The sequence below is a fragment of the Nannobrachium achirus genome (assembly GCF_963921795.1).
Source record: "Nannobrachium achirus genome assembly, chromosome: 3".
Lineage (NCBI taxonomy): Eukaryota > Metazoa > Chordata > Actinopteri > Myctophiformes > Myctophidae > Nannobrachium > Nannobrachium achirus.
In genome coordinates this window covers 56,226,011-56,236,470 of record NC_137812.1, presented here as the reverse complement: position 1 = coordinate 56,236,470, position 10,460 = coordinate 56,226,011, and the positions used below count along the sequence as shown (strand labels likewise).

At 43.8% G+C, this 10,460-nt stretch overlaps 1 protein-coding gene across 2 annotated transcripts in view; it reads left to right on the top strand.

Annotated features, from left to right (window-relative positions):
* The window catches only part of fat1a (FAT atypical cadherin 1a), a 126,893-nt gene that overhangs the window by 72,103 nt on the left and 44,330 nt on the right, over window positions 1-10,460 (top strand). For both annotated transcript variants that reach the window (XM_080722221.1, XM_080722220.1), the window contains exons 8-9: window positions 7,434-7,709; window positions 8,920-9,130. In XM_080722221.1, the coding sequence (XP_080578347.1) occupies window positions 7,434-7,709; window positions 8,920-9,130 (487 nt within the window). The remainder of the gene's footprint in view (window positions 1-7,433; window positions 7,710-8,919; window positions 9,131-10,460) is intronic.

Here is a 10,460-nt window from a genome sequence, read left to right as displayed (position 1 = left end):
CCTCTGTCCGTTTCGAAACCTCTCGCCCCCTCCGCCCTCTATCTCTCTCTGTCTCTGTCTCTCTCTCTCTCTCTCTCTCTCTCTCTCTCTCTCTCTCTCTCTCTCTCTCTCTCTCTCTCTGGACATCCAGCCATGGCCCTGCAGGAGCCCCTGCAAACTGTTCTGCCCACAATCTGCCTCTCCTTTCCTTTCCTCGCGTCTGTCGTTTTATCTCGAATCCACAACACACAGCACTTCTTCTCGCTCTCCTTTCTCTCAGTCACTCTCTCTTTATACTTCTCATTCTCCCGCTGTCTGTCGAACCATCGCCAAACCCCCCCCCCCCCCCCCCCCCTCCCCCCCAAACCTCACTCAACAATATTGACTTATACCCGCTGCACTTTCTTCCCCTCTGACAGCGTTGTACTCGGCAGTCTCTCTCTATCTCCGTCTCTTTATCTCCTCTTCCTTCCAGTGTTTTTCCTCCAGTGTCTTCTTAACCTTCAGTTTATCTCAGTCTCCTCTTTAAGTTTGACCATTCCCTATCTTTTGCTTTCTCCATCCAGTGGCGTCAGTTCAGAAAAAAGCTAATGTATGGCAACATGACTGGTGTCTTGACACCAGTCATGTTGCCATACCTTAGCAACATTTATTTTAAAAAGTACGTTTCTACGGTTTCTTGGGCTGGATATGGCAGCATGGAACAGTTGTTCAAGTACAGCTAAACTTGGCATGTTAGTAAACGTGCCACAATTAACGATAATGCATTGCACCTGATGTGCAGCTGACCTGCTGAACCTGGGAATATACCATCTTGTCAAGATGGGGAGAATAAAAGTGTGGAGAATATAATTATAATACCTTGTTAAAGTGACCATTATTGTAAAATGTTGCATTTGTAGTTATTTTACTGTAATTTAACAACATAATAACCAGCACAGATAGACAAAGAGACATTCTGCTGCATACCCCTGCCATACCCAATTGACGCCCCTGTCTCCATCGTCTCTCGCGTCCGTCTCTCTCTCTCTCTCTCTCTCTCTCTCTCTCTCTCTCTTGCTTTCTACCTCTCTCTCTCTCTCTCTCCTTCTCTCCCCCTCGCTCTCTCTCTCGTGGCGTAGCTCCCAGTCTGTTTTGGTCTCTCCCCCCTGGCAGTTTTCTCCCATCAGTATCTCCCATCTGTCACATGTCAGTCCTCATCATCCCACTCTACCGGGGTGCTCCGCCAGGAAAGGCAGCTAACATAGTCAGACTAAACACAGAGTCACTTTAGGACATCCACGATGGGGAATCCAGAGATAATTTGTACAATGTGTGGGGGCAGTGTAGAAAGAGAACGTGGCGTTGCACCGTTAAAAGTAATTGCTGAAAACCTCTCCAGATGGCGCCACCAGTCCCTTGAACTGGTGGCGAGGCGGTCGCTCGTTCTAAATATACAGTATATCGTTGTTGTCCGGTGGAAACCTTGTATGTCCAAACCCGTTCGTTTTGTATTTATCATTTTAAAAACGATCTAAACTAGTGAAAACAGCCGATCTACAAGGGCCTTGCGGTGCGAGGCGTTGTGTGCTTGCAGATTTGCTGTTTTCACTACCTTTCTGTGACGGCCTTGTATGATGAAGCAGGGCTTTGCTTTGCAAAAAAAACATACAAATTTGAAACTTGGAGATACGAGGTTTCCGTCCGACAGTGACGATATATATGTATGATTCTTTTCAAAAAAAAATTGGATCCTAGCATCCCTATCCTGAGGATATCCATTTGGCTTGTGGATTGACAACATTTTCGGCGAAGATATTTAGTGGAGAGCGGAAAACAGCAGGGCTCCTCCTGGTATGGAGCCCCTTGGGAATCCGGACGTGGTTCACAAAATGCAAATACACTGAAAGCAGAACAAGCTGGGGGGCAGAGCTTCTTTGTCTGCAACACCCTGCATATCTCTCACACGGACCAAAGTCGGCTTGTCTGCTCGTTCATGATGTTGTGTAGGGTTCCTTTGAACTCTGGCTAAGCCTCCCTCACTACAATGAGAGGTGAGGCCCCCGCGGCACGGTACACACTGGACGTGTGTGTGTGTGTGTGTGTGTGTGTGTGTGTGTGTGTGTGTGTGTGTGTGTGTGTGCGTGTGCGTGTGCGTGTGTGTGTGTGTGCGTGCGTGCGTGCGTGCGTGTCTGTGCCAGTGACCAGGTTTCATCCCATTTCCGCTATCAGGGCCTGCCATGCTACCTTGTGAATGGCTCTTCTTTCAAACGGCGTGTTATCTGTCGCTTGCCAGATTGAGACACTTTGGCTGGCCCTCGTATGGAGATTTGTGTGTATATGTGTTTGTGTGTGTGTGTGCATGTGTGTGTGTGTGTGTGTGTCAGCGTATGTTTGTATGTGGGGAGGGACGTGTATATCTTTTTGTGTGTGCGCGACTGCGCGTGCATGTGTGTGCAAGGTGCATTGTAAGGCCCCTGGGGGCACAGCATGGCGTCTGGCATGACATGAGACGAGATGCTTGGAATGAGATAGAATTTCAGCCCACTGGGAGAGACACACACGCACACTCGCACACACACACACACACACGCTAGGATCGCCACTCACATGGACAAGCGCACATAAACACATGATATTAACACACACACCACGGCCAACACACACACCAGACGCCTGGCTTAGCACCATTCCGAAGGGTGTCCAGTTCCTCATTTCTTCAGACAAGTGGAAGCACCCTGGTCTTTTTTTAACACAGCTCTTCTCTTCTACAGAAGCATGATGACACGGCCAGCTCCATGTTCCATACGAGCAGGGGTGCCATCATGGCATTGGTCCCACATTTCGTTGTTCCTACATCCTATTAGTCAGAATCTGGCGAATGTTAACCTGGTGAAAATACTAGCCTTACATTAAGACGCATTCTGCCGAGACTTTCGCATTGTGATGTTGGGGCGACGGCAGAAGCGTCTTACCGACTTGTCAGACAGGTCGGGGGCATGGTCGGCAAAACTGCAATTGCGGCTCTACAGAAGCACAAATGCGAAATATAGCACACCGCAGAAGTTCTGCAAGATGTATGCGACTTCTGCGGAAGCCTTGTTTAATGTATTAGTCCGTATTTTTAAATAAAATTAGTTTTTACCAAGTGTACTGCTTTTCCTCGTTTGCTACAATGTTAGCTGCAACAGCGCCCGTTGGTGGCTGGGAAGCATTATTATGCATTCTTCCGTAATGTAAGGCTATGAAAATACTATGCCTAAACCTAACCCTAACCCTAACCTCAGTAAAACTATGCCTAAACCTAACCCCAAAACCAAACCCTAACCAAATTAGGACTAAAGAGATGTAGGACTTATGGGCAGCCTCTGTAACCCTGCCTGTTAGCCAGTGGTGGAAAAAGTGCTCTAATCTTTTACTCAAGAAAAAGTATCAATACTACACTGTAAAGGTACTCTGTTACAAGTAAAAGTCAGAAATTCAAAATGTACCTGAGTGTAAAATGTAAAAGTGTGTAAGTATTGGCATCAAAATATACTTAAAGTACCAAAAGTAAAGTACAAAAAATGTTTGAAAATAGCAGATCGTGACGCGTTGTGAGCTTGCAGATCGGCTATTTTCAAATAGCCTAGGTATGAAATAGGGCTAAAGTGGGTTCATGTATGTTTTATAATATAATCATTTATATCTGCAAAGTAACTAGTAACTTAAGTTTTCAAATAATTGTAGTGGAGTAAAAGTATATAAAAAAATACGTAGGTACTTTAATGTACTTTATACCACTGCTGTTATCCTAGCAGTCCTATACACACGCACGCACGCACGCACGCAGGCACGCACGCACACACACACCCATCCCCTCCCTCCCAGTTAGAAGGCATCTGTGAGGACTGGCAGTATTGCCAACATCACAGCACACAGCAGATTGTCAGCCTTATCGCTCCTGTCACATCGAGTCTATATTTGTCTGTGAACCAGGCTACCCATGGCGCTCCACCAACGACGGAACAAAAAAACAACCGGTCGTCACCTCTGATGCACCACGGGGCCGCTGGCGAACCAGAGAGTTGTCGTCTCCAAACCAGACTCTGTTCCATACTAACCCCAAGTAGCGCTGCAAGGGTATTGCACGTGGTTCCTCAAATAATTGGCCAACACTAGGGCCGTTCACCAAATATTTGAATATTCGAATATTCAAGTGTCAAAGTCACTATTCGACGTTGTTCACCGAAGTCGAATATTTTTTTATTATTGTTTTCTCTTAAATATATAGTTTATAAAGCTTGGCTAGATAGGAAGTCATACGAATGAGTTGTCAATGCCCCTGGTGGATGAATTTGTTAATACCAGGGGTTCTCAAACCTTTTTAGGCTGTGACCCCCAAAATAAACATATTTGAACTGGGGACCCCCACCCTGACTTGGAATTGTAGGTATTACATTTAATGTAGCCTCGGAAACCCAGACTTTTATTTTGGCGATAGGAAGACATTTAATGTGACTAGGTTCCGCAGATAAATATTGTGAAAATAGCAGATCTACATGCTCACAACGAGGCGTTGTGAGCATGTAGATCGTCTATTTTCACAATGTTCGCCTCTTGCTTACTTAATATTTGACAGTTTGGCCAGTCCTGTCGAATATTCGACTATTCGAATACTTTGAGGTTGAATAATTCGAATACTAAAAATCACTATTCGTGAATGCCCTAGCCAACCCTAAGATTTTAATGATTGTATAAGATTAATACAAATACATATATATGGTATTTTTACTATGAAAAAAGTTTTGATACTGACAAATAGTAAATTATACTAAGTCATTTCCAGTCATTTCCATTGATCCAAACCGGAACACTCAATAAAATAAACAGGCTCTGATAGTGAACACTTACAAGCGTGCCCTGATCCATACAAGGTTGAGAACCACTGCTATAGCGTTTACATTCTAGCATGCTCCCATCCCCGGTCAATGCAATGCTACAGTCATCGCTTCGCTGGAAATTCCTGAGTGTTAATTTAGCTTTAAGCGCAGGATTTTGCAGTCTATGGTTAGGCCTGCAGCACCCTATTCCCTCTGTAGTGTGTGCAGTATTGGCTACTCCTTTGCCATTTCGCAAATTAGCCTTACAGCTATTCCCTCCCTTCTCCCAAACTAACCCATTTACCTCGGCCTCTGAGCCCGGAGCTCCCCGGCTGTTCTGAACATGGGACACCATCACCCCCTGCTGTCTGGCATGCAGGTGCCTCTAATCTTCCCTGATCCCTTTGTTCCCCGGGCTTGGCCACGGTTGAAGCCCCATCGCCGGTCTGGGACACAGACGTGGCATTCCAGCGAGATTCCCCCATAATCCTCCGTCGGAAGTCCACTAGACGAGTGGCTGGTGTTGATAAAACATGCCCCCGGTGGAATTCTCTTTTTTTACAGTTTTACAGGAGGAGGCATACCAGTCCTTTGTTGTGGTGCAGGGGGAAGGGGAGAAAAAAAAGGCCAAACTACAGTCCTGGCATGGTTCTCTGTACTCTCTTTTTGGTGAATATTTATTCAGGGGACATATGGGGACAGGTTGTCTTGTGAATATGCAGGGTTTGAGCCGTGGTTGAGTTTGAAATGCGGCGCTTGATTTATACGTGAAAGAAAATTTGTAGATCTACAAGCGCTCAATGCGTCATGCTGTGACATGTTGTGAGCTTGTAGATCTGCTATTTTCTGTGCAAGGCACAATGCACGACCAAGTATAAATCAGGCTTAATGGACTGTCTATAACCTACATACCCTGAAACAACATTTCTGAAGGCTGAACTACAGTGCTATAAGTTTGGGTCTATTTCTGATGCACTTGTTATTAATTTAATGCTGACAACCTAAGTCAGTGCCTACGCCTGTCACACGTCTCAGTGTACTGGCACTGAAGACGTTGTCTTAGACACTTAAAACTGCAATACGCTGCACAGCTAAAAGTGGAGAGAAATTTAATTTTGGCCGATTGCTTGAACAACACCCATTTATTTCCTGTATGGCTGGCAGCTGATATGGCTCAGGCTGTCATGTCACTTAGCAAAGCGAGACATCGGCGTGCCTCCCTTCCATTCATCTGGATGCATCGGGGTTGGCCAACATTGATTTCTTGCTTTCGTTGTTGGCAGTGGCGACTAAGTGACCATGTGCTTACAATATTGCTTATGCCATTATGTGTATCGATTTCTACTAGATCTACATATGACTCTGCTCATTACTGGGGAGGGTGAACGGTGTGTGTGCGTGTGTGTGTGTGTGTGTGTGTGTGTGTGTGTGTGTGTGTGTGTGTGTGTGTGTGTGTGTGTGTGTGTGTGTGTGTGTGCACGTGTGCGTGTGTCAGGATCGGTCTGTTTCTTCTGTTTTAATTTCTCATGTCTTTGCATAATAAGAATTAGCAGTACATAAAATGTGCGGCCATTTCAAATAAGAAATTAGTTATACCTTTATTTTCATTTGATCAGAGGTGATGGGGGAAGCAGAGACAGGTGATAAATACAGCTGCAATATCACTTTTCAAAACATTCTGCTTGTTAATTAATTTTCCCACCAGGCTGTCATGCAACAGAAGATTCCTTTTTTTTTTTATACATTCCACATACTGTAGGCTGATCACTTTAGTCTACATCCAGTACCTTAACACTTGCTAATATATGAAATGAATAACCTTCAGCGTATTATTTGGCAGGAATAGAAATGTCCAGTAATTCTGTGGAAACGATTGCAAAGATTAAGTGGTGATGAAAGGATAGTGGATAAATAGGACGTGTGATGACATGATTCATTTGCACGTTAGTTTCACTTTGCCTTAATTGCTTGACATCAGATTTTTTTTCCTTTCCTGTTCCATTTGTGTGATGCTTGATGCCTTCCGGAGCCCCTTGGGGAGCAGTTTATCACCTCACCTGCACAAATGACTCATTAGTTATTACCTCACATCTTTCCATTTCTACTGTTTGCCCGCTTTGTTTCCATGACTTTGCTAATTTGCTCATTAACCCAGATATACAAGCTCACAGCGCGGCACCGAGAGGCCCTGGGAGCTTGTAGATCTGCTATTTTTGAAAAATCATGAACATTAAATGTTGTGCAAATCTTTGAATATATATTCTTTTAAAGCGAACATTTTTTTTAACTCAGATGTTTGCTTCTGGGGGAGGGGTTCCTGGAACAAAATGGGGATGAGGGGTCTGCGGTCAAATACATATAATTCTAGAGGTCTTTGACATGAAAAAGTTTTGAGAACCACTGATTTAGAAGGATTTTGAAGGCATTTATAGAATCGGGTCAATATATTCAAAGACTTGCACAAATGTTCTAGATTTTTCAAAAATAGCAGATATACAAGCTCACAGCGCGGCACCGAGTGCACTATTTTTTTTATAGTTAAAGCATAAAAGAATGGGTTAATGAGATAATAATCACCCCTATTTCCCCCTTTCTCCTTCTTAACACCAACAGGTGCTCATCCGCGTCATCGACACCAACAACCACCGGCCGCAGTTCTCCGAGCCCCGCTACGAGGTGAGCGTCCCGGAGGACACGCCGGCTGACAGCGAGGTCCTGCGGATCAGCGCCTCCGACCAGGACGAGAAGAACAAGATGACCTTCACCCTGCTGAGCAGCACCGACCCATTCAGCCTGAGGAAGTTCCGACTGGACCCCGGCACGGGAGTGCTCTACACCTCGGAGAAGCTGGACCACGAGACCATGCGCCGCCACACTCTCACCGTCATGGTATGGAAACATCATTCAGTTAGCCCTATTCACGGCCCGCCCACTCAGCATTCCCCTGGTGCTGAAGTCACGTTTGGAAGGGTAAAACCCTGCTAAAAGCCCATAGAGTTAACACAGAAATAGCAAATTTAATGCAATTTCCGAATAGTAAAGTATAAAATACGGCTAGCATGATCAAGAACACAAGATAGTAAAAGGCACAAAGCATTATAATTTACTTTACCGTTCGAAATAATGATTTGTTGGCTTTTAGTCCAGCTATTTCTGTTATAGTTTCCCCTTCTAAACTGACGTCAGCACCAGGAAGTTGCTGAGAAATTTGCTGAGTGGGCGGGCCGTGAATAGGGCTAATTATGGCTGCAATTAAGCCATTTAGGAATCACTTTAGATTTGAAGGATTTTAACCATTATTTTATGCTTGCTAACTATTCAAAAATAGCACATATACAAGCTTGTAGATCTGCTATTTTTGAAAAATAGCAAATATTTGTGCAAGTCTTTGAATATTTTTGACACGATTCTATGAATGTCTTCTAAACCCTTCTTCTAAATCAGTGGTTCTTCAAACTTTTTCATGTCACGGACGCCCATCTCAAAATATGTTGTTCCAGGGACCACCCAGAAGCAAATATTTGAGTTACAAATGTTCGCTTTTAAAAAGATATATTCAAAGAAATCACGATTTTTCAAAATAAGTTTATAAAGTACAAAATGGCGATAAATGTTCATCAAGTTGTGTCTTGAATGTGCTTGATGCGATTACCTAGCAGTCTTTTCTTCTTATAAGATGGAACAAAGACAATATTCATATTTGGTAATGTAACATTCAAAATAGCAGCTATTCGAAATTCTGACATGATACATTACTAAACCACGTATTTGTCTCTCGAACTCTGATTTTTTATTATTTTTTATATGGAGAGTGTGGAAATTATGTCTCAATTTGTATTTCAATAAATATGCACCCAAATCTGTTTTATTATGTACTATTTACAGCACACTCCAAATTTAGAATTGAGAGAATTGTCTTTCTCTAAATTCACTGTGAATTGATGTAAAATTATTCTGTTGCATGCTACAAGGCTGTGTGACTTTGTCATGTGTAAACCACACAGTTCTGCTTCTATCTTCACTTCCAAAAACAGTATTTTGAACATTTTGTCTTTTTCCCCCAGTCTGACTTTTCACCGTTTTCTCAATCTGTCCCCAGGTGCGTGACCAGGACATCCCGGTCAAGAGGAACCTGGTGCGAGTCATTGTGAACGTGGAGGACACCAACGACAACGCTCCCCTGTTCATAGGTTCTCCATATTCCGGCCGTGTGTTTGAGTCAGCTGCTCTAGGCTCAGCTGTACTCCAGGTGACAGCACTGGACAAAGACAAGGGCCAGAATGCTGAGATTGTCTACAGCATTGAGTCAGGTAACTAACCCATCACTTTCTTCTGTACCAGGGGTCTCAACTAAGGACCCCTTAGTTGAGAGAGAAATGAAGCAGGGACCCCCACAACCTTTTCAGAGATTCCATATAGTTTCATTGCTTGACAGCACTGTATATATTGGATTCATGTCAATTTCAGATATTTAACCACTTGAACCGTCAATACTTAATAAACGTACTTTTGGCTAAGGTTCTCAGAATATAGACTCTATGGTTCAAGTAGTTAATATAAAAAAGGAGAAAAAAAGTCACACAAATATTTGGAGGACCCCCTGTAGTAACTCTGAGGACCCCCTAGGGGTCCCGGAGACCCGGACTCCCTGCTTAAGACCCCTGTTCTATGGCATGCAGTCTGATGATGCGTTGTCACATTCACATCCACGCGCTTTATGGTCGGAAGATTGATTGGGGTGATTGATTAGCTATATCTGCCATATGAATCACTTCTCTGAATATGGGCTATTACAGGGCCATTAGCTGACATAATAAGGTGTTCTACTTTCATAGACTGTAGATCAGACAGCACATGAAGGCACTGTGAGTGGAAGGGTTCATAGCAAAGCCCTTTCGACGCAGACGAATGGAAAAGACACGTATGTGAGTCATCTTGAACCCTTGTGCCCACTGAGCCTGGCTGGCTCATGAATGGCATACTTCAGAGGGAGTGAGAGGCTGTAGAGAACTTTGTCAGAGGATTTCCAAGTACGTGGGAGTGCGGCATATACCCTCCGCAGAATTTCCCACCATTGTTTTCTCTGCCAATAAGCTGTGTTATGGGAGGGATATGCATGAGGCCATTTAGCTGGGCTCTTTGTTTGAGGACATACATTTTTCAGATAGTTGAGATGACTCAAATCTAATTGAATTATACAAGTTCCTTTCGTGCAAAGTCAGATTTAACACTATAGGGTGCACGGGCCCAGAATGCAATGCTGATTATTAGCTTAAAGCAGGGGTCTTCAACAGGGGGTCCGGGACCCCTAGGGGGTCCTCAGCATTAATACAGGGGGTCATTCAAATCTTTGTGTGATAGAAACCTTTTTTCTCCTTTTTTATATTAACCACTTGAAACCTAGCATCCATATTCCGAGAACTTTAGCCAAAAGCTCACTGCGAGGCGTTGTGAGCTTGTAGATCACAACGCCTCGCGGTTTTGTAGAGGGGGAAAAGAGCAGACTAAGTACAGAGTGAAAGGTCAACTTTATTAGGTATTGACGGACCGGTTCAAGTGGTTAAATATCTGAAAACACAAATTGACATGAATCCAAAATACAATGATGATAGTGCTGTCAAACAATGCAAATATATGGAA